This window comes from Argopecten irradians, chromosome 6 (genome assembly GCF_041381155.1).
Source record: "Argopecten irradians isolate NY chromosome 6, Ai_NY, whole genome shotgun sequence".
Classification (NCBI taxonomy): domain Eukaryota; kingdom Metazoa; phylum Mollusca; class Bivalvia; order Pectinida; family Pectinidae; genus Argopecten; species Argopecten irradians.
In genome coordinates this window covers 25,262,175-25,288,494 of record NC_091139.1, presented here as the reverse complement: position 1 = coordinate 25,288,494, position 26,320 = coordinate 25,262,175, and the positions used below count along the sequence as shown (strand labels likewise).

The window sequence follows — 26,320 nt, the reverse complement described above, 5'->3', positions numbered from 1 at the left end:
AGATGGTTGTCCTCACCAGCCATGTTGGCCTATAATGGTTATCCTCACCAGCCATGATGGACTGTAGTGGTTGTTATTACCAGCTCTGTTGGTCTATGAACATATAGCCTAAATTGTCTTTATAACCTAATTTTGGGTTGGAAATTATAATATATATACAGTTCCAGCAGTAAGCTGTACTCTTTGGTCCTTTGATAAAACAACAATCAAGAACTACAGTAACCTCTATTTTAGTTTGGTTAAAGGACCTGGTATTTGATTCCTGGTTGGTCTGGAACCAAGCTGATACCTGAACCCCTTTGTTCTTTCCTTGATAGAATGACCTCTGCTGACCTCTATTGTATTGCCATTTGCTGTCCTTTGCTTTGCAGAATAGATAAACTAATGCTCAATAATAGATTGCCCAGCGTACATTGAACTTAGTCTGTAATATATATAGAACCACCAAGTTGATGTCTTTAAATGATTATTGATATTGGTTGCAGTTCTTTGTAGAACTCATTGATATTGGTTGCAGTTCTTTGTAGAACTCCTATGGTATAATTTTAGTCCAATGCACCACAATGTCAATATGCAACCATTTATTGGTTTGTTAGAACATTTCTAAAATTTTGCCATTGGGAGTATTGTCTTTGACAGTATGATTCGGTGTGATAGCACTATAAAGAAGTCTATACCTGCTATCACAAGGAGACAAATATATCCCAATCTCCCATATTCACGACCTGGCAGTACATTGTGACCTCTGACCGTAAGTAAAAGCTTGTCTTCAGATCTGGAACGTCATATCTAGGTCATGGGTTAGATCAACATCCATGTATTGAGTGTAATGCACCCAATGAGCGTACAGTGGCCTACATTTTGATCTTTAACCCATTTATTTAAATAATTAAGTGACGGCTGGTAAAAGGCTTTGATTTCCAAATTGTCCTGGTGTTATTGATGCTGTGAAACAGCATTCTTAGGTACGCTCTGAGAGCCTGTGCACATCAAAACAATGAAACCACTCCGCGATGAAAATTAAAAGTTGTTTTGTTCATTACACGTAATACTTGATGGTATGAAAAAATAAAACCCCAATATTCAATACCACAGACATAGAATTTGTACATACGTATACACCATGGATGGAGTGTTTTAAGTGTTCAGTTGGGACTCTATGATATTTGTATTACTCCGAGAACACTGGTCTCCCGAAAATCACGAACAACACCTTCTTCGCTGTCTTCCTCCGCGACAGACTTTCGGTGGATTTTGGATTGTGTATGTTTATTTAAATTTTACGTAATTCATGCTAATGATCGATTATGGTAATCAAATGTTAGGAAGGTAACTACAAAAGAAAGTTCTTATAACGCTTATACAGTTTTTTGTGTTGGTTGCATTGACGAACTATATCCGATGATACACTGTATTATTGCGCAGTAAAAGTTAATAGTATGTGTCTGTCACTGGGAGTTGTGTCTTTTGTTTATCGACATCTGCGTTATATTGAAAGGGGAAAGGTACAAAATTTATCAACATATATAAACTTACAAAATACAATGATGATATAGATCTATATATATACGAGCATTTTAAAGTGACAAATAAACTTAGATTGCCGTGTAATGTACGGTAGCCTTATGAAGACTTGCTAAAGTCCGATGTATTGTCGATGTAAATCCGAGTGATATACGTAATGAAATAATGTACCTTTTATTCGGCATTCTGGCCATGGCCTATTAGTCAAAAGTCGTCAAAGCAACCCATGTACGTTTTCTAAAAAGGAAACCAAAACATGTCCGGAAATGGTAATATTTCTTAGTTATATTTTTCCGAAAATATTCTTCAATGTAAGTGGATATTAAGATACGGATATGTTTACTTATTATTTTTTGTCTTTGAAGAGACATTGATGAAATTGATAATTTAGTAATTAAAAAAGAATTATAAAAAATGATACTCAGATTCTGAACGGTTTCATTGGTGTCGAAATTGTTATTTCAGAAATAATTTAGATATAAAATTTATTACAGTTATTTCAGGAAAATGAGTTATTCAACTTATTAATCTTGAAAAACTTTAAATATCATAAAATAATTACGGTATACTGTAAATATATTTTGTTAAACTCCTTAATTCAACACTGCACACTTAAAGTATACTAAATTCAATATTTAAATGAAAAACCAATTTCTTTATTATTTGGTTTGGATCCTTCAATCACAGCATCTATGAGTGCCCTTGTAATTACACCTCTTTTGGTGAATGGTTAATTAATCAAAAAGATTTCAAAATGTTGGATTTGCACCAATAAGATCCAGCATGGCATTGGTTTGTCAAGTACAAATCAAATTCTCTACTTTGATTTTGTTTGGACCTTAATTTAGATTCAGACTTTCACGCCACTGATATGTCCAAGCAGTATGGCATTACAGATATGGATCATAAATTTTACATAGGACAGGAAAAGATTCTCAGGTATCATCAATTTAAAAAAAAAATATCAGTCAGAGGTACAAAGGCCAACTCACTAATGGACCAATCTAAAAGTCCTGTATATGACTAATACTGAACTGAATATATGACCATTTCTTGCCCAAAATCATGATGTTGCCGACTAAATTTTGGAGCCATGCCCAAAATCTTATGGAGCTAGTACCTAGACATATGTGATACTACTATACTGACTGGCCCAGAAAATCACTAGATCTGCTCTTATTGTAGAGTCAATATCATATCAGGACAGATTCAAGATTCCTCACTCCACACTTCTCGATATTAAATTATAACTCACCTGGTCAGACAACAAATGACTGACATGTCCAATGTCCACCATTGGTCACTTGCAACTGGATGGCATTTCAATCATATATATGATGCTGATGAATTGATCAACATTTTGATTAATTACATGTTAATGGTTTCTTTCAACTTAGAAATAGAATTCACATGTATGGTAACTTATGTGTGTTTTTAACACAGATGCCTATATTTTTGATTGTAAGTTTGTTCTTCTTCTTTATCAATCCTTATTATTTATCAATCACTATTAAAGTATTTTACCTACAGTCTGCTTTCTTAGAACAGTTAAAATGATCAAAACATCATGATCATCTGCCATTAGCGAAGTCGTACCAATGAGATTTCAATTTGTTTCATAATCTTGAGGCCTACCTTCAAGAGTAGATGATACCCTGAAGAACAAAAAGAGAACACATACTGATCAAGGTCCTTGAGATAAAGCTGTAGTGCTGTCTCTAAACCTCACAACAATTCCTACCAGATTCTGTACGAGTATAGTTGAGTTACAAGACTGGGTAGTCATACGTCATGGCATTCCCATCTTGTCTTTATTGAAAGGTTTTGAAGTAAATACTTCAAGTAAACCACCATAGAGATTCCCCAGCCTCTACTATACAGGATAGAGTGATAGGTTTGCACTTCAATACGCTCATACATTACCATATATTGTGTTTATATTATTGCGACAATTGTTTAAAGTTTGTTGGCTAATTCCTCTGGAGAGGACGAAATAGTACCTTTTAAATTTTACTTTATGATTAGGCCAGTTTTATATCAAAGTGTTTCTGTATTAAGGGTACCTTCTTATGTACTATATCGAGTTTAATGGTTCTATATCCCTCTTATGGTGAATCATAGGGAAAATTAAATTTTACCACCTGTTTTGGCTGTGTATATAAATAGACATTGCTCTTCAATAATAAAAAAACATTAAGTGCTGTTTCCAGCTGAATACGGTAGTGTTGTAGGTAACTTTGTTATTGTTTTACCACCTACATGACTCCACCTAACACTAAAGGTAACGTCATTGATGTCACAATGATTTTGGGAATGGTGAAAAGACCATCAAATAAGGTAGTTTCACACATATTTACAGTAGGTTGATATATAGTTTTCTTCTGGGTACTCAGGATCTCTTGACTGAATAAATAACAGAATTCGAAAGGGGCCCATGTACATTCCACAGAAGTTTGTCATATCAACATACATGTGCATTGCGTATCCAAGCAATATTAATTATAGCAACATTTAGTTAGTACACTGGTCTGTCCTTGTCTCATTGTTCAATTAATTTGAATGATTATTACAAAGCACTTATTGCACATTCTGTTAGTCTTGATATCTAATGATGTGCAGCCATTTTTCAATCAATATCAAATTTAGTTAAAGCATGTTTACTTTTGTTTTGCAGTGTGTTTTGGGATTTATATTGTGCAGCACCAGAAAGGAGAGAAACATGTGATCACTCCAGTGAAGCTAAAGCATTTCATGATTATGTAAGTACATCTTTGTCTTCACTCGTCCACGTATTGACTTTAACAATGTAAACCATTTGATTTCTCCACAACAGATTTCCATGCATTTTCTTGGCTCTGAAAATTGGCAAAATGGTTTCAGTAAAATTTTTATGGAAATAAATTACTATATGTCGCCTGGAATATAGTTTAAGGCATAGAAATCTAAAATCGAGTTGTTGTGAAAAATAGCTGGTTTACAGTAGTTGTGATGAAAAACATTGGTGAAAATGCATTCAGGGACTATAAGCTTTTACATCAAGTACTGCCATCATAAGTTTGGTTTTATACAAACATGTAACTGAAAACTCAAAATGTTGGGAAACGTCTTAAAAACAATAAAGGAATGCATTTGATCATCAATGTATTTGTAATATGTGTCTTGCCACTAATTTGTTGTATACAGAGAAACTTTTGTCATTAGCAAATTTTATTTTGTCCTGGCCAAATAGGAGACTATTCAGTTTTGTTCTTGCCAAATTTGTCAATCATCTTTTTTGGAAGAAAATGACAAAAGTTTTATCTGTAGTGTATGTACATGTAGCACATTCATTGTTTCTGAATAGATATAAAGTCTTTTTTATGAAATGTAAAGTTACAAATAACAAAATGATGTAGATGTTAAGACAATTGGAAAATATATCAGCTCATGAAGTTGCTGTTCTGGTAAAGGCCTTCAAATGGTCAAAGGCACAATGAACTTGAACTTGGCGCCATTACTTGCCATCTTGTCACCTGCCTAAATGTTCCAAATGGTCCTGCAGTGGTCCAACTGCTTCAAGCTTAGGCTTAAAACATTATAAGACTAAGACTGTTTTAAAATGTTTAAAAGAGATTTTGATCATCAAGAGCATCCTCGGGAAAGTAGAAGAACTTTAAGTAAAAAGTGGAAGATGCAAGAAATAATAAATTGGCAAAATGGTATGCCAACACAGAGCCAAAGACAATAGTTGGAAATCTATTGATATCTTGGACATCCTGTTAGGTCAATTTACTCATTCATCCCTGAAGATTCATAATGGACTATTCCAGTCTTTGAATTAGAAGAGGTCAAATGTGTCTTAAGGGGTGAATAGGATGTCTCTTGCAAAATTCAAGGAACTTTTATGCTTGAAATTCAGCAGTTGTTGCCTTGTATTTGGAATAGTATATCACATGATATTACAGTATATTTGCATCACAATTGCACATGTAGCCTTGTGACAATTGACGGTTAATGTATTAGACCCAACAAGCACACCTGTCTATATCAACATTCACATACCATTTCAAGAAAGTGGAGTTGCTTATTTATTTACTTAACAACACCTAAAAAGTCCTGTACTCTTTGAGCAAATTAAAAAAAAAATGGAAAGTTTGTTGCTTTGGTCAAGTACAATATTGATTCTAGTCATTGTTTAGTCATGGTCATATTCAGGTAAGTTTTTTACACGTCTTGTAGTTATTGAAGAATTGCACCAAGTCACAGAATCACATTAATGTTTGTTATAAATCAATGATTCAATGAGTTATGAAAGCTGTTTGTTGACTGCTTAAAGCATTTTCCATATAAATTCACAATGGAGCCAATGACTATTCTTGAGAATATGAAGGTGTTATTTTTTTGGATAATTTGTAATGAATTTCTTCTTGTAAAAATATATGTTGCGCTACATAGAAGTTATAATGGTAAGGTTATCCAGGGTCAAAGGTTACTCAGGCAGGGTCACGATAGAATGGCATACAAAAATGTTACTATTAATGATGGATAACAGTTCTTTCTAATTTACAATAGATTATTAGCAGTTAGATATATATAGCCTCTTAGCTAGGTAGCCTGTCAATTGAGGGTTCATCAGCTATCAATCAAAATTCACCGATATCTTCAATGATTTTGCGTTGTGCATTGTCAGTGCTCTGACATTGAATGTAACACATGCATGGTAGTTAAGTAGACTTGCAATTTGGAAATGTTGTTTTCTGGATCAGAAGAAGGCTTTGAGCTCTGACTGAAATGTACATGCATCAATTACCAATGATAGTTTCTACCCGTCCAAAATTTTCTGTCCGGCAAGTTTGTCGACTGGTTTGCTTGTTTCTTATACAAATGAAGAGAAAATAATTTGGATAGATCATTTTTCAGCAGTAGGCGTCAATGGTTAAAATTATAAAGCAGGCAAATGTCGCTATCACAAGAACACACAAAATCAATACACCATCATTCTCCAAGACACATGCATTCATGATCAGCATACAATACATACATGCTGCAAAATGGGGAAGGAGTCAAAGGGATGCTCAATAAATAGTGCATACGAATATATATAGTTCATACGTATATATATACGTATATATATTAGTTCATACGTATATATATACGTTGTCTCTAGGGTAACCATGTTGTTTGCATGGTTTTGTGTTGTGATCAGTTTCTGTGTTGTCTTTAGGGCATATAAGCCTTCATGAGTATGCATATGTATGCTATTGAAAGAAATTTTTAAATTTACATCAAGGATCTCAGATTATATATAAAAAAAAAAAAAAAAAAAGTTGTTCAAAATGAATTTCAATAATTTGATGAAACAATTTGTGCCTCAATAGCCATGAATACTCATAGAAGCATTAATCGTTGCATAACTATGAAGATACTCGAATAGACAACAGTTGTTAGTATTTAAGACTCATTCCCAAACTTGTTACTGGTGTAAAACACCGCTGCAACCATTCTGCTCATAGTTGGAATTTGTCGAGGTTTGTTCGTGAAAACATGGCAAATCATTGATAAATATTTAAAAGTAAAAATACAAATGTGGGTTGTTGTGTATAAATAAAGCAAGACATCAAACCAAAGAAGTTTTGACATGTTGACATGGACCTGTTGATGACTCTTAAATGCATTTCCAAAGATAGACTTTTTGTCTTTAAAGGATTTGTACCAAATTTATAACGACCAACATAAACTCAGGATCTGGAGTTTGGTTCAATGATTTTTGGAGATTTTTGTTGCTATCCTAACAAAATATATTGAAATAAATGCTTTGTAAAATAAGAGATAAGCTTTATGACCTAAAATTGAAGAAAAAGATATTGTTAGGTATTTGAATTGTGACCTTGATATTTAGTAGATGTTTGGGGTTAAATATTTGTCCATAACTAGTAAAAATGACATAAATCCTACCTATTGCTGGTATCAAAATCCTGTCTTGACTTCGCAGAACTATATAATGTTTTGCACAATTTTACTCATTCCTCAATTACTGGCATAGACATGTTAAAGGCTGGATTCATCATATCATTGAATCACATTTTGAGGAGGAAGAGGTTGTTGAACTTTGAACTAAGAATGGTAAAATTATTAAAATTATACTAAAAATCACATTTCATTACAAGCAGAAAAACTCCTTTACATCACGCTAAATTAGATGGTATGATGTGACATGTGATCATGTAAATCATTAAAATTTCAGGGTCAAGGGTCAAAGTTCAAGGTCACAGTTCCACAGGTACTTTTATTTGAAGCACGTTTAATAATTTTTTAATTTTTTTTTGAAATTTTTTTTTCTCAAATTTTTAAATGAAATTAATGTTGGCAGAATTTACAGAACATAAACTTTTTTCAATGAGAAAAAAATTTAATGCTGCACATATTGTTATCAAACATAGCTGTACACCACTTTAATTTGTTATGTACTTTATCGTGATGTGTTCATGTTTATAACTTGGTCTATTCAATGATTCAGGCAATACGGTAATGAGTTCAAAGTTCAAACTAGTAATAACAATGTTAGATTTAATATTTATCCATGTTTTGGTAATCTCTATGTTCATTTAAACAAATGTATAGAGCCAAAGATATTTTCTTTTATATCAATCCAATTTCTTGTATTGTGCGTTTTGTCTTTGATACCAGCAATGAATAACCATGCTTTGGGAATATTTGTTTGTTTTAATGTATGTGTATGTGAACTTTCTTGCACAGTATAGTCTGGGTTTATAAATGGCTGCTATAAGCCACAAAGACACGAGTATGTTTGCTAGGGGACATATTGTTTTATTCTCGATATAACCATAGTGAGGAATCGGCGATAAACCTTCCCGTCATATTTAAATTTGACTCCGAAGAAGCAATTAAAAGGAAGAATCTGGAGACCGTGCTATAGTTTTGATACATTGGCTGTAAATTATTGATTTTTCACCTATTCAAATCAAACTGTGTACAAGTTTTAGTTTAATTCCTACACAGAAAGACTACCAACACCTACAGGTGTTAACTGGACATTTAAATATCATTGGAGAGCAACAAAATCACTCAACCAGAACCAGGTGTTAACGTCTGGCATATAGGATACTGTAGAGGGAGGGATTGGAACATGTTGTCCTGGGGGGGTGGGGACTTATCCTGGGGGATGGGTTTTGGGTCTTGGTGTTATATCAAAGTCTGCTCCTGGTGTTCCTCCTTCTATTGTCATGGTGTTTGGTTGGAGATGTGTTCTACTGACTGAGGGAAAAAAACTTCTGCACAAGATAACTTGAAAATCAATACAAGGCACTGTAAAGCTGCTGCTAGTTAACACACCGCCAGCGCTGAAGGTTAAACCTCTGGTAGGCAACCACCAGCAACCAGGCCATGACAATCTCTGTAGCTTTAAGGTACTATATAGGACAAATATAGTTCCAGTAGGTAACGACAGCAACCAGGCCAGTAGGTAACCATCAGCAACCAGGCCATGACAATCTCTGAAGCTTTGGGGTACTATATAGGACAAATATAGTTTCAGTAAGTAACAACAGCAACCAGGCCATGACAATCTCTGTAGCTTTGGGGTACTATGAAGGACAAATATAGTCCAGTAGGTAACAACAGCAACCAGGCCATGACAATCTCTGTAGCTTTGGGGTACTATGTAGGACAAATATAGTCCAGTAGGTAACAACAGCAACCAGGCCATGACAATCTCTGTAGCTTTGGGGTACTATGTAGGACAAATATAGTTTCAGTAGGCAACCACAGCAACCAGGCCATGACAATCTCTGTAGCTTTGGGGTACTATGTAGGACAAATATAGTTTCAGTAGGCAACCACAGCAACCAGGCCATGACAATCTCTAAAGCTTTGGGGTACTATGTAGGACAAATATAGTCCAGTAGGTAACCATCAGCAACCAGGCCATGACAATCTCTGTAGCGTTGGGGTACAATATAGGACAAATATTGTTCCAGTAGGTAACCACCAGCAATTGGTGATGACAATTTCTGGAGCTTTTGGGTAAAATATAGGACTAATATATTTCCAGTAGGTAACTACAGCAACCAGGCCATAACAATATGTGTACTATATAGGGCAAATACAGTTCCAGTAGGTTACCACAGCAACCACACCATGACAATCTGTGTTGCTTTGGGGTATGATATAGGACTTATATAGTTCCATTAGGTAACCACAGCAAACAAGGCCATGACAATCTCTGTGTTTATCAAGGGTACTATATAGGACAAATATAGTTCCCATAGGTAACCACAGCAACCAGGTCATGATAATCTCTCTGTAGCTCAAGGGTATTATGTATAACAAACAAAGTTTACGTAGACAACCACCAGCAATCGGGCAATGATAATCTTTGTAGCTTTTGGGTACTAAATAGGGCAAATGAATTCAAGTAGGTAACCACAGCAACCAGTCAATGATAACCTCAGTGAAGCTCAAGGGTACAATATAGGACAAAAGTAGTTCTAGTAGGTAACCACAGCAACCAGACCATGACAATATGTGTACTATATAGGGCTAATACAGTTCAAGTAGGTAACCACAGCAACCAGACCATGACAATCTGTGTAGATTTGGGATACAATGAAGGACAAATACAGTTCCAGTAGGTAACCACAGCGACCAGGCCATGACAATCTATGTAGCTTTGGGGTACAATATAGGGCAAAATATAGCTCAAGTAGGTAACCACAGCAACCAGGCAATGACAGTCTCTTTAGCTTTGAGTTACAATATAGGACAAATATAGTTCCAGTAGGTAACTTTAGCAACCAGGCCATGACAATCTCTGTGTAGCTCAAGGGTACTATATAGGACAAATATAGTTCCAGCAGATAACCACAGCAACCAGGCAATGATAATCTCTGTAGCTTTAAGTTACAATATAGGGCAAATACAGTTCCAGCAGGCAACCACATGCAACCGAGCAATAACAATCTCTGTAGCTTTTGGGTACTATGTAAGGCAAATAAATTTAAGTAGGTAACCAGAGCAACCAGTCAATGATAACCTCAGTGTAGCTCAAGGGTACAATATAGGACAAAAATAGTTCTAGTAGGTAACCACGGCAACCAGACCATGACAATATGTATACTATATAGGGCAAATACAGTTCCAGTAGGTAACCACAGCAACCAGGCAATGATAATCTCTATAGCTGTAGTTCCAGTAGGTAACCACAACGACAAGGCCATGACAATCTCTGTAGTTTTAGGGTAAATATAGGACAAATATAGTTCCAGTAGATAACCACAGCGACCAAGCCATGACACCATAATTGAGATCTTGTAATATAGGATAAAATATAGAGTCAGGGTAAATTCAGTTGAGCCATACTTTACAATGGAGACCCAACACAGCACTAGAAGGAAACCACAGCAACATGGCAAGAGACCTGCTCTACCATTAAAATTGGGGCTGAATTAATTATTTCTATAGTATTATGACACCTTAGGTAACCAGGCAAAAGACCAGCAGAATTATTCTACTTTTAGGTTCACATAAGCATTTGAAGACCATGTGATCATGAAAGTTCATTGAACTGAACTTTGATGTATCACAATACTTTCAACAGAAATTGTACTTATAACTTGACAAATACAAACACTTTAAAAAGACTAATGTTAAACAGTAAAAATACCAATCTATCTTGTCACCTGTTGTTTATCCTTCTTAATCAAATTACAGAATAACCACTTTAATATTTTGCATTAAATACAGTCATAATGTCAACCTGATTCACAGATTGAAGTACCTTATAGTAAGATTCCTAGAACTTTCATTGACCACATGTAGGCTCTGTAGGAATACTTATCGATAAAGATATGAATTATTGGAAGGTCGTCATGTAGGAATGGGGATTCTGAAACATAAATCTATATAGATCAATGTGACGGATTGAGATAAAAAGTAATTCTATGTGTACACATAAACTTGATCTGGTACTTTGAGAATTTAGATATATTATTTTTCCTTTGTTCTCAGAACAGGCTAGACAAAACTAGTATGAACTGCTTCAATCAAGTGTTCTCACTTCCGTAACTTTTCAAATTGAAAAATATTTAAAAAGAATAGACCAATTCCCAGTAGTAGTATAAACAAACTGAAAACGGCTTCATTTATTTATCAAAATTTCTATTTATTTACAACTTTGTATGATTTCCTGGATTGATATAGAATGTTTGGCATAGATTTACTATTAAATTTGAAGCTGATCAGTGTCACCATGCAGTATATTGATGCTACTAAAGTAGAAAGTTGTAATTGTGGGTTAGTCATAGTTTGTCAGCTTACAGATGCTACTGCTATGGTTATTAATGCAATTATTATACTGGGGGGCTCCTTATGGGGAATCCTTCCACTGAGGCCCCCCAGTGGGAGAATTAGGAGAACTAGGGCATGACTCTTGAGGTACCATAGGGTGCCATCAATACCAGAATACTTATAAGTAGAGTGAATGAATGGCACTCTACTTTTTATTTTGGATGGGGTGGGGGAAGGAGGGGTTGATAGCTGGTTCAAGTTACATGGTTGTTGGGTCAAGGTCATGTGTTCCAGAATAAGATCTTTATAAGTAAAGATAAAAGACTCATAAAGCAAGCAATGGAGATTGATAGAATTTCTTAGAAATATGTACATCACACAAATATTCTTGAAATCAATTTGATGTTTTAATATAAATATGACATCATTACATAGATTAGTTAATTCCTTGTTTCAGTGACATATCTGAATTAGAGTTGTATTAATTACTGCAATTTGTGAAGGTTCAATCAGATATATAACCAATTTGGTAAAAAGAAAAATCCAGTTCAATCCAAAAAACTCCTCAACCCCTGTTGATGAATAAACAAATAAACATCCGTCTCGTATTTTAGCATGGACAGAGAATGGTTGACAAATGTTATTGAATGCCAATATTGTGTATCAGAAGGGGTCTAAACAAAGGTATCTGATGAAGATATAGTAGCAGGGTATCTTGTCCTTAGAGTCTGTTATTGTTCCAACAGTTGATATCATATTGGCTTCAACGTAAACATGGGACTGCCTGCTCCCTGCTGGGCGGCCATGCTGGTGTTGTGTGTGTGTACAGAGTACATACAGCTATACTGAGCTGGCGGCTTGGTGTTCTTTGTCAGAAGGTTTACAGTAATCAGGGCTGCCTAGGCCTAGTCAGCATATATATATATGTATATATATATATATACCTGGTTTCCCTGTTGGGGAGTGCTGTTGAGAAATCAACTGACTTTCTCTATTGTCAGAGTTTACCTACAGAGTAAATAAAAGCATTCCTTTGTGATAGAGATCTTCGGTCCTTTTATTTACAATTTTAACTGCAAATCAGTATTGGACTCTGATGGTACAGAGTCACCCTCATGTTCCTACTATGGAAGCATATCTCCGTTTTTCCCTTTTTTCGTAGAGACTTTTATGAAACACTCTATAGTCATTTAGCTTGGGTAGACTACAGAAAATGCATATAATTATCTGTAGAGGATGGTAGTCACATGATCATATAAAAATTCATCTTAAAGTCTGTAGTTTCTCCGAAGGTTTAAACTTGGTATGGGAAGATTTAAACTTGGTATGGGAAGATTTAAACTTGGTATGTGAAGACTTAAAAAATTCTCGTATTGTTCTGTTACCTGTCTCATTCTGTTGATACAGAAATTTAACAAAAAATGCACATTCATTTCTCACTGAAACTGAAAAAAGCTTGAAATCTAACAAATTATGTATACAAAATTGATATGATAGATTAAATTTTAGAATAAAAACAATAAGCCTTCAACAGGTTTATAAGATTTCAGGAAAATTCTTTAAAGAAATATTCATCTGTAATGTTTTGAAATGTTGATTAATAGTAACGGAGGATTCATAACCACATATAACCTTCTCCATATGGGCAATGGGTAGAAATGAAATATTTAAGATATATACAGAGAATATCGGACAAAATCAATTGTATTTTCTGCTCTGCTGCCTATGGACTGCTTTACTGTAGTTCTATATATAGACGGTCACCTATGAATTCATGTCGCCTTCCCTGAAACCTGGCCAAACCTTGTCTAATCAGACAACCTTTACTGTTGATAAGAAAGAAGACTCAACATTCAAACTGATTTATAAAAAATCAAAACCTCCCTAATCTGACCCGTATCACCTGTAAAATTAGACCCTCCCCAGACACCTGTCCAAATCTTATAAGTAATCATACCACTTTTAATTCGAAAGTAGTCTACCAAACTTAAAAACAATAAAAACCTTTGTAATCTGACATTTAGAACCTGTGTAATCAGACCATTGTGAATATGAAAGTCTTGAAATATGAACTGATATAAAAATTATCTTAAAACCTCTGTAATCTGGTTTCCAGAACTTATGTAAACTTGGTATTGTTCATAACATTGTGAAAGTCTGTTTTCCATATACTACTGTCGTATGCTTTGGACTAAGGTATCTTGTTAGATGACCAAATTATACAAAGAAAACTCTGGAAGCTGACTGTTTTTGTCTTGGAGGGGGGGGGGATTACAATTTTTGTGGAAGTTTTTAAGAAACCTCTATATTATGCATTCTTTAAAGATCTAAAAAGAGGTAGTCAAGATCTCAAGTATTTCTTCTAAAGAAAACCTCTATAACAGTTTAATTTAGTGACAGTCAATTTAAGAAACCTGTTCTTACGTCTACAAAAACTTCAGGTGTAGGATAAGGAACATATCCATTCAGTAAATCTTTCTTCAGGTCTACATGCGTAGGATCTTGGAATGCTGACTCAATCAAGATTTTGCCAGTTGTGTTATAGTTTTTGCAAGTTTTTAGTTTCTGTTGTAAATTTTGTGTAAATTTGATAATTCATGCGTAATATGTCTGTACCCACTGTGATTCACACTGCTATCAGATGTGTCATTGGAACAGTTCAGACTTAACAATATAAACAACGTTTAAACATTTGTAAGCATGAAGCATTGATTGACAGAGTCAAAAAATGTTCTATGGTAGAGATAATGTTGATTATGTGTTCTTCGATCTGCAGCATGTCTCCTATATTAATATTGTAAACATGTATAATAAGATAAATGTAAGTCTTTATCATTGTAAAATCTTCAAATTTGTTTTATGGTTGTTATTTTTTTCCTTGGAGTTTTAATATATTAATGCCCAAATGTCTTTGATCATTGTAGGTTGGCCAACAAAATCTTTATTACTGAAGTAAAATGCTTTAACATAGAGATGATATGTGATTTTACAACCTGCAAATCAAACAATTCCACTAAATGACAATACATGATGTTAATTATTCTGTGCTTTGTGTTTTTCAGGGTTTTGTAAATTCAGGGTATGGGGTAAACGGGATAGCACATGTAAGTATGACTACACGTACGTCCTACTAGTCACAACACCTGTAACTTACCTACACATATGCCTGTACACCTGTACTACGTACCTGTATAAAAAATAGTCTTACATATATGTACATGATGGGTTGTGACAGAGAACACTAGCCTTTATTATCTAACCATTCATCAGTCTACAGGAAGGACATGTCTGTTGATGAATAGAGTTCCAGATTATAGAAGTCTTACCGGTGGAAAGAAGTTCAATGTATGATCTGCCTAAATGAGTTCATAATAGAAAGGTTAACTGTGAAAACAATGGTCCAGAGGAAATGACCAGTCTAAATAAGTTCATAAATTACCAGTGGGAAGAAGTTTGATGTATGATCTGCCTAAATGAGTTCATAATACAGAGGTTTACATTGGAAATAATTGTCCAGATTACAGAGGTCTTACCAGTAGGAAGAAGTTGAATGTACAATCTGCCTAAATGAGTTCATAATATAGAGGTTTACATTGGAAACAATTGTCCAGATTATAAAGGTTTTACCAGTAGGGAGAAGTTGAATGTACAATCTGCCTAAATGAGTTCATAATATAGAGGTTTACATTGGAAACAATTGTCCAGATTATAAAGGTTTTACCAGTGAGCTAGAAGAAGTTCACTGTATGGCCAGCCAAAATGAGTGCATTATACAGAGGTTTTCTGGGGAAAAACAATTGTCCTGAATACAGCAGTTTTTCTGATGGGAATGAGTTCAATATATAGAGGTTTCAAGAATTGGGTTTTATGGAGTACAAAGCAATTTCTCTATCAATATTTGTGTTTAACTCATTATACAGATGTTTTTCTTATCTAATCAATTCCAAATTACAGTTTTACCTGTCTAACAGGTTCAGTATACATGTAGGATTTACCTGTGTATAACAGGATGACATCAAGGTTCAGTGTACGGAGGCTTTCAGTATACAAAGGTTTTGTCAGTCTACAAGTTAGTTTACCTGTCGCCCAGTATCAATAAAAATTTATCTGATACAAAAATGTCTTAAACTGTTGCAGCCTCCATTGATGGAAGTCTACAAATATGTCAAAGAGCATAAGTCAAGTTTACATGTCTTTTAGTAGAAGTCAAGTCTACATGTCTTGTAGCACAAATCAAGTTTACGGAGATTGTACGTGTTGGCATCAGCCATTTTTATGCTAAGAAGGTTAACTTTGAAGGTTTTGCACGACACTTACCTTTTTGTCATGGGTTTAGCTTACAAACCATGTCTTATAAAACTACTGTTTCAAAGATGGCTTTGTCTACCCCATACCTGTGACCTATGCTTCACGTCCAATTGTGTAAAACAAGCAGCCTTTTCCTGAATAGATCCACCACAACACCAATGGGATTCTATTAAAAGTTGTCCTTTCAAAGCTTTAGAATGAAAATGAACCAATACATTTGAAGGATACTGGAAAATGGCATTTTAGAATCTGCAGGATATTCATTGACGTATATACTAACTGGTTTTAAATAGCAAAATTACCAAGTTATGTAGTGGATTTTATCTTAAGAGAACAATTTAGAAGGCTGTCCAATTGATTTGAAATTTCCTGTGTGTTCAGCTTTGCATGACTTGATTTGATATCTTGTTATCAAGACTAGAATCTATTGGTGAAAGTAAAATCTCTGACTTTCAATACTTAAGACCAGGTGCTTAAAATCCAGGTCACTAAATTTTTGATTTTCAAGTTGACAGATTGTTTGGTTTGAAAATTTATTGTCTTACAAGAATTTTGGATGAAAGCCAGTCCTGGAGGTGTTGGATTCCAAAAGTATGGTATTGTTCGATATAAACTTTAATAAATGAGTCCCAAAATAATTGACTTAATTGATGATGAGTGTCATGTGTTACCATCATTTTATTGCTGTAAACTATAACAAAGACTTGTCCGGACGTTGTGGCTCTTCTCTGACATGTTTTAATTGTCAAAGAATTGCATCATTATTGGAGCTAGAAGCCACCTTAGTCTTTGGTATTGAAGGAGACTGTTTAGAAGACACTGTTATGATATTATTCGCCAACTTATGTTTCTATTGACAAAAAACTATCTCTATACAGGAGAGTTCTGATGTTCATATTCCATGGGAGACAACCTGGTAGTCTTCTGTGATGGAGCTAAGATGTTGACTGTAAATAATTAAACAAGGCCTGATGATTTTACACTGGAACATGACAAGTGTTTGCTGGAATCGGGTTTCATTTAAAATTTAAACATCTGTGAGCTGTTTATGGGTTCAGAGTACAAATAGGGATTAATCACACCCAATTACATTTTGAAAGTAGTTTGTAATGGTCATGTTTTGTAGGTCATTGTGGTCTAGTTTTGTAGGTCATTGTGGTCATGTTTTGTAGGTCATTGTGGTCTAGTTTTGTAGGTCATTGTGGTCATGTTTTGTAGGTCATTGTGGTCATGTTTTGTAGGTCATTGTGGTCTAGTTTTGTAAGTCACAGTACTAGAGTTGTTTCTTGGTCATAGTGCTCATGGTAGAGTCAGCCATAGAAGTTAAGTTTTGTAGCAGGCAGGAGTGGTTAGTTTGTAATAGCAAAGAACTTTTTGTCATGGAGTCATTTGAAAACAGGTAACAGAAAATGTAACAACCTGACTGAGTTCCAACACTGCCCCTTTACCAATTGAGCTGTGTGGTTAATGAAAGTTGACCCGGTTATTAGAGTTCTGCCTTAGGTTTATAACCCTTTGTTGCAAATTCTATAACAGGAGAGGAGAAAAGCCTAACAGTCAGACCAGGCTTCAAACCCAGGACACTCAAACATGAGTTTGATGCTTAATCACCTGATCACCAATGACACACTCAGTGTATTGATAAAAAGGTTTATTCCAACATCTCTACGGACATGGAGGGTTAATTCCAACATCTCTTTAGACAGGGAGGGTTTATTCCAACATTTCTGTAGACAGGGAGGGTTTATTCCAACATCTCTATAGACAGGGAAGGTTTATTCCAACATCTCTATAGACAGGGAAGGTTTATTCCAACATCTCTTTAGACAGGGAAGGTTTATTCCAACATTTCTGTAGACAGGGAAGGTTTATTCCAACGTCTCTATAGACAGGGAAGGTTTATTCCAACGTCTCTATAGACGGGGAAGGTTTATTCCAACATCTCTGTAGACGGGGAAGGTTTATTCCGACATCTCTATAGACAGGGAAGGTGTATTCCAACATTTCTGTAGACAGGGAAAGTTTATTCCAAAGTCTCTATAGACATGGAAGGTTTATTCCAACGTCTCTATAGACGGGGAAGGTTTATTCCAACGTCTCTATAGACAGGGAAGGTTTATTCCGACATCTCTATAGACAGGGAAGGTTTATTCCAACGTCTCTATAGACAAGGAAGGTTTATTCCGACATCTCTATAGACAAGGAAGGTTTATTCCGACATCTCTATAGACAGGGAAGGTGTATTCCGACATCTCTATAGACAGGGAAGGTGTATGCCAACATCTCTTTAGACAGGGAAGGTTTATTCCAACGTCTCTATAGACAGGGAGGGTTTATTCCAACGTCTCTATAGACGGGGAAGGTTTATTCCAACGTCTCTATAGACAAGGAAGGTTTATTCCGACATCTCTATAGACAAGGAAGGTTTATTCCGACATCTCTATAGACAGGGAAGGTTTATTCCGACATCTCTATAGACATGGAAGGTGTATTCCAACATCTCTTTAGACAGGGAAGGTTTATTCCAACGTCTCTATAGACGGGGAAGGTTTATTCCAACGTCTCTATAGACGGGGAAGGTTTATTCCAACGTCTCTATAGACAGGGAAGGTGTATTCCAACATCTCTATAGACAGGGAAGGTTTATTCCGACATCTCTATAGACAGGGAAGGTTTATTCCAACGTCTCTATAGACAGGGAAGGTTTATTCCGACATCTCTATAGACAGGGAAGGTGTATTCCAACATCTCTTTAGACAGGGAAGGTTTATTCCAACGTCTCTATAGACAGGGAAGGTTTATTCCAACGTCTCTACAGACAGGGAGGGTTTATTCCAACGTCTCTATAGACAGGGAGGGTTTATTCCAACGTCTCTATAGACAGGGAAGGTTTATTCCAACGTTTCTGTAGACAGGGAGGGTTTATTCCAACGTCTCTATAGACAGGGAGGGTTTATTCCAACGTCTCTATAGACAGGGAAGGTTTATTCCAACGTCTCTATAGACGGGGAAGGTTTATTCCAACGTCTCTATAGACAGGGAAGGTTTATTCCAACATTTCTGTTGACAGGTAAGGTTTATTCCAACGTCTCTATAGACAAGGAAGGTTTATTCCAACGTCTCTATAGACGGGGAAGGTTTATTCCAACATCTCTTTAGACAGGGAGGGTTTATTCCAACATCTCTTTAGACAGGGAAGGTTTATTCGAACATCTCTATAGACAGGGAAGGTTTATTCCAACATCTCTATAGACAAGGAAGGTTTATTCCAACGTCTCTATAGACGGGGAAGGTTTATTCCAACATCTCTTTAGACAGGGAGGGTTTATTCCAACATTTCTGTTGACAGGGAAGGTTTATTCCAATATCTCTATAGACAGGGAAGGTTTATTCGAACATCTCTTTAGACAGGGAAGGTTTATTCGAACATCTCTATAGACAGGGAAGGTTTATTCCAGCATCTCTGTAGACAGGGAGGGTTTATTCCAACATTTCTGTTGACAGGGAAGGTTTATTCCAACGTCTCTATAGAAAGGGAAGGTTTATTCCAACATCTCTATAGACAGGGAAGGTTTATTCCAACATCTCTATAGACAGGGAAGGTTTATTCCAGCATCTCTATCTTAGACAGGGAAGGTTTATTCCAACATCTCTATAGACAGGGAAGGTTTATTCCAACATCTCTATCTTAGACAGGGAAGGTTTATTCCAACATTTCTATAGACAGGGAAGGTTTATTCCAACTTCTCTATAGACAGGGAAGGTTTATTCCAACATCTCTATAGACATGGAGGGTTTATTCCAACATCTCTTTAGACAGGGAAAGTATATTCCATCATTTCTGTAGACATGCAAGGTTTATTCCAACATCTCTAAAGACAGGGAGGGTTTATTCCAACATCTCTTTAAGACAGGGAAGGTTTATAGTGGTATTCTAATCTGCCTGGCTTGGTGTAAAACTTGGACTATACCAGTACTATTGGTAGACACCTGTATGTGTGTCCCTATAATTATATATATGCAGGATGTGGTAGCTCCAGGCCCTGTACAACAAATTCATTGACTAGTCCCATACAGACATTATCTCTACTTCTTTATTCAATGGGGACAACCTACGTCATCGGAAGGGATATCGGGCACACAAAAACAATGAAAAAACGCCCGCTTCATGATGTAAAGCGGCTGAAATTATCACATAAAAGCAATGCATCTTCTAAATCTATCGTGCGTCAAAGACAGTGTGTTGTTAGAGACTCTGTGAAACTATTAGAAATCGTCAAACTAGCTAAAATAATGCAAACACCTCGACACAAAAATTTTCGACAGCAGGGATATCGGTCACATTTTTTCACAAACACGTTATAAGTTGTAAATAAACAAATTTTGCTGTCACAAAACTGTCCCGTTTACTAAAGTGTAATATATGAATGTTGAAATAAAATATTTCAATCGTTATATCTGCTAGTGGAGAAACATAGACGGTGCTTTATTAGAAATTATAAAAGGGATATTGGTCACACTTAGAACTTTAGGGGTAACGGTCACATCCAAAGTAACTAAAACTGAATATAACAGCATTGTACATGTAGTCGTTATTTAAGCAGCATGCGACTCCAGTGGATACGCCGCAAAAAATACCTTTATTGAATTTATCTGATCTTGAAAGACGACTTTTAACCCACTATCAGCAAATGGTTGGCGAGCTATTGAAATCGCCTTTCGTCCATTGCTCTTCATCCGTCCGTTTTTTTTGTTTTGACAGCGTGGCTATCGGTCACAATTTATTCACTGAAAATATGTCAAGTGTAAATTTCGTAACTTTATTGTTATTTACTTATATAAATTACCTTATATTTCAAGTAGTAACTATAGTTCATTTTTATCTGCTTCAAAAGTGACGTACCTGTATAATTGGCGTTTTGTTGTTTTTGAAAAGAATGTCGTTCACATGGTAACGGTCAAATCCAAAGTTTTTGAAATGGTTTGTCGCTCCGTAAAGATTGCTGAAATATTGCAGCTTGATTTTCCTTATCTAATCATTCAAGAGGAAATACCACGAGATACATGAAACATCATTAACTATTATCGTAACTGTTTTTTTGCTGAATACTTTGATTATTCGTACACTGTATATTGTTTTGTTTTTGTCTATACATGTATTTGTACATATCCATTTGTTCTTGCATTGCCTTTGCGTGGAATGCTTGCTGAAGCAAAGTGGAACTGGGGCAACCCTTACCAAGACAAACTACATCTCCATGTAGTACCATTGTACTAATTTGAAGTACGTTTCTGTGTTAAAGTAATTATAATTTAAAAACTTCGCAGTGACAATATATAAGAAACTACATAAAACTTAAAGATGTAAAGGCATCCGATGTAAACAAAAGGAAAACCACACTGGTCTATAAGCAACAGAGATACGTGAATACATGATAGACAGGATCACTGAGGGTTTTTAGCTGATAGCGTTTGTACAGTTCTTCATGACAGTTCACTGATAGTTTCTCCAAAGATTTTCAACTCAATAATTTGCTTTATACAAATAAACACACTATAACGGTTGAAAAGGTAAATAGAATATATCTTAACAACAATATCACAAATGATCATACGCAAACAAATTATAAAAGCAAATCAGTCGATAACAAGAGGCCCAGGAAATATCGTGACGTCTACCATTGGATTTGCAAATTAGTCAATTTGATATGTGGGACCAATATCTTTAGCGCTTCATGTTGAATTAGCCGATGTCCAGTTGGCATTCATGCTCCCCTAATTGTCAACTGGACGCATTTTCATTTGATAACAATTGTATGATAACATTTAAAGATATTTGCATATCTAAGGAAAAAAGCAATATCGTCAAGGATGGCACACAAATTATGACGTTACACGAAAATAGGCGGATAGCAGATCATGCACCCCTGAATGTCAAATGCACTTGGTAAGTATAAATAGTGGGGTTGCAGTGAAAAAGTAAATATATCTACATGTATATGAATGCTATTAAGCACCGTGGTAGTCAAAAATTTCAAAGATAATCAAATATTCATTATTTTGTAATATTATCTGTCCCAAAAATGAGCATTAATAAATACAACCCTATGACATAAATGAATATCAAAATATCTATATCAAACAAGATATTTGATAGTTGTATGTCTACATGGCAACGAACTTCAAGTTGTCGACTACCGTGCTTTAATTGGTGCATTATGCACAACAATGGTAAAGAGAGAGATAGTACTTATAAAATTCCAAGAAGGTCCATTAAGTACATAAATATGGGTAATAACTCCTATATGAAAACCAAAGATGACTACCAGTTGGCCATTGTGTCAATGGATCGGTCCCAAAATAAAATATGCATAACTATGCTCACATGTGGAATTTGAACCATAGCAGCAAGTTCAACTATTAGAATCAAGAAAGATGACTTTCTAAACATGGAATTTAAAATAGATCCTTAATACTCTCTGGCAAATACATGTATTTGTATCGAAACAAATGATGTTTTCTTGTTTCCCATCTCGATTTCTGATTGATCCCGAAATATTTTATACATAACTGGATCTACATATGAAACCCCTCCAGTACTTTCAGAGAAATAACAGAAACAAAAGACGGATGGATGACAATGGGGGAAAGGTTTTTTATAACTCGCCAACCATTGCTGATAATCGGTTAAAAAGTCATCTTTCAAGATCAGATAAATTCAATAAAAGTGTATTGGCGCTTTTCCACTGGAGTTGCATGAATGCGTAAATAACGACTACATGTACAATGCTGTAATATTCAGTTTTCGTAATTTTGGATGTGACCGTTACCCCTAAAGTTCTAAGTGTGACCGATATCACTTTCATAATTTCTAATTAAGCACCGTCTATGTTTCTCCACTAGAAGATATAATGAATGAAATATTTTCTTTCAATAGTCATATATACATATTAGTAAATGGGACGGTTTTGTGGCAGCAAAATTTATTTTTTTACAACTTGTTACGTTTTATTGAATAAAATGTGACCGATATCCCTGCTGTCGAAAAATATTGTGTCGAGGTGTTTGCATTATCTGAGCTAGTTTGACGATATCTTATAGTTTCACAGAGTCTCTAACAATACAATGTCTTTGACGCGCGATAGGTTTAGAAGATGCATTGCTTTTATGTCATAATTTCAGCCGATTTTCATCTTGAAGCGGGCGTTTTTTCATTGTTTTTGTGTGCCCGATATCACTTCCGATGACGTAGGTTGTCCCCATTGTTATTTATGTTTTCATTTGGCCAGAACAGGACCTGTATAGATATGTCTTTAAAAGGTTTGTTTAAAATGTAACAGGTTTCCAACTATAGAAAGCCTTCCCTTCCTGCGGATTCCCTCCTTCGCTGTTCATTTCTTAGTGTAACGGGACAATTTATTAACTATAACCGGGAAGTTTAAACAGTTATCAGCGATTGTTGGATGTAATATATGTACATAGATTTCAACAAGAGGAAGTTGTCTTGTTTTTGATATTATTGTATTAAAAGGTCATTTCTGTCTTCACTGGTGTTGTTTATCGCATTGATCAAATAATTTTTTCTTATTCCTATATATTAAGTTTTTATGATATTTGATTTTATGATATTTCAATAGTTCTATGTATCGATGTTCGTGAAATTTCGAGTTGGTACATGATGTAACAATTTTGTTATATTGTTGTCCTTTTATAAGCTTTTGACATTTAAAGATGATAATATGCCTGGTCTAGAAGCTTTTCTATAGCATTAGAACCAATATTTCATGAGTTAAGAAGGGATAATTTGTAGATCTAGTAATTAAAACTCTGATGAAACAGATTCTAGCATATAGTATTTGAACATGGCCAAGCAGGCATTGTACAACTACTTCACATATGCCTTAAACAATCAATAATTTGTGAGATAGGCAGAGTTGAAATTTAAGATTCAATCTCTACAGTTTGAAGTTTTTAGGTCATCTGACCGAAGGTCAGGATGACCTATTGTCATCGTGTTTCGTCCGTCGTCGTGCGCCGTGCGCCGTCCGCCGTCCGCCGTGCGTCGTGCGTAAACTATTTATACAAAAGCCTACTCCTCCTAAACCCTTGAGTGAATTACATCCATATTTGGTGTGAAACATCCTTGGGGAAGGACAATCATATTTTATATAAATGAGATAAGTCCGACCCCTAGGGGCAGAGGGGCGGGGCCCCAAAAGGGCAAATTTTCTTAATTTAAGCTTTTAAATTCTACTCCTCCTTCATCCCTTGGATGGATTTCATCCATATTTAGTGTGAAACATCATTGGGGACCGACAATCATATTTTATATAAATGAGCCTGGTCCGACCCCTAGGGGCTGAGGGGTGGGGCCCCAAAAGGGCAAATTTTCTTAATTTTAGCTTTAAAATCCTACTCCTTCCTCATCCTTGGATGAATTTCATCCATATTTGGTTTGAAACATCATTGGGGAAGGACAATCATATTTTATATAAAGCAGTCTGGTCTAACCCCTAGGGGCTGAGGGGTGGGGCCCCAAAAGGGCAAATTTTCTTAATTTTAGCTGGCCCACTTCCTGTTTTCAGGTTTCGGTCTCCGATCTCAATGATTTTATAGGGGTTTAATTGATGCCGAACAACATACAACATTTTCGTAAAGATTTTTAGGTCATCTGACCGAAGGTCAGGATGACCTATTGTCATCATGTTTCGTCCGTCGTCGTGCGCCGTCCGCCGTGTGTCCTGCGTAAGACTATTTATACAAAAGCCTACTCCTCCTTAACCCTTGAGCGGATTACATCCATATTTGGTTTGAAACATGATTGGGGAAGGACAATCATATTTTATATAAATGAGCCTGGTTCGATGCCTTGGGGCTGAGGGGTGGGGCCCCAAAAGGGCAAATTTTCTTAATTTTAGCTTTAAAATCCTACTCCTCCTTCATCCTTGGATGGATTTCATCCATATTTGGTGTGAAACATCATTGGGGATGGACAATCATATTTTATATAAATGAGCCTGGTCCGACCCCTAGGGGCTGAGGGGTGGGGCCCCAAAAGGGCAAATTTTCTTAATTTAAGCTTTAAAATTCTACTCCTCTTTCATCCTTGGATGGATTTCATCCATATTTGGTGTGAAACATCATTGGGGAAGGACAATCATATTTTATATAAATGAGCCTGGTCCGACCCCTAGGGGCTGAGGGATGGGGCCCAAAAAAGGGCAAATTTTCTTAATTTTAGCTTTAAAATCCTACTCCTTCTTCATCCTTGAATGGATATCATCAATATTTGGTGTAAAACATTGTTGGGGAAGGACAATCATATTTTATATAAATGAGCCTGGTCCGACCCCTAGGGGCAGAGGGTCGGGGCTCCAAAAGAGGAAATTTTCTTTATTTAAGCTTTAAAATCCTACTCCTCCTTCATCCTTGGATGGATTTCATCCATATTTGGTGTGAAACATCATTGGGGATGGACAATCATATTTTTATATAAATGAGCCTGGTCCGACCCCTAGGGGCTGAGGGGTGGGGCCCCAAAAGGGCAAATTTTCTTAATTTAAGCTTTAAAATCCTACTCCTCTTTCATCCTTGGATGGATATCATCCATATTTGGTGTGAAACATCATTGGGGAAGGACATTCATATTTTATATAAATGAGCCTGGTCCGACCCCTAGGGGCTGAGGGATGGGGCCCCAAAAAGGGCAAATTTTCTTAATTTTAGCTTTAAAATCCTACTCCTCCTTCATCCTTGAATGGATTTCATCTATATTTGGTGTAAAATATCATTGGGGAAGGACAATAATATTTTATATAAATGAGCCTGGTCCTAACCCTAGGGGCAGAAGGGTGGGGCCCCGAAAGGGCAAATTTTCTTAATTTTAGCTTTAAAATCCTACTTCTCCTTCATCCTTGGATGGTTTTCATCCATATTTGGTGTGAAACATCGTTGGGGAAGGACAATCATATTTTATGAGGTCATCTGACCGAAGGTCAGGATGACCTATTGTCATTGCGTTTCGTCCATCGTCGTGCGCCGTGCGCTGTGCGCCGTGCGTCGTGCGTAAGACTATTTATACAAAAGCCTACTCCTCCTTCATTCTTTGATGGATTTCATTCATATTTGGTGTGAAACATCATTGGGAAAGGACAATCATATTTTATATAAATGAGCCTGGTCTGACCCCTAGGGGCTGAGAGGT

The 26,320-nt window shown here is 35.8% G+C and overlaps 1 protein-coding gene across 11 annotated transcripts in view; it reads left to right on the top strand.

The window, feature by feature from the left end:
• Window positions 1–26,320, top strand: part of LOC138325431 (single-stranded DNA-binding protein 3-like) — a 105,193-nt gene that overhangs the window by 4,126 nt on the left and 74,747 nt on the right. For 9 of the 11 annotated variants that reach the window (XM_069271100.1, XM_069271093.1, XM_069271095.1 and 6 more), the window contains 3 exons: window positions 4,199–4,283; window positions 7,748–7,783; window positions 14,871–14,912. In XM_069271100.1, coding sequence (XP_069127201.1) covers window positions 4,199–4,283; window positions 7,748–7,783; window positions 14,871–14,912 — 163 coding nt within the window. The remainder of the gene's footprint in view (window positions 1–4,198; window positions 4,284–7,747; window positions 7,784–14,870; window positions 14,913–26,320) is intronic. The other 2 variants (XM_069271092.1, XM_069271101.1) reach the window with 1 other exon arrangement.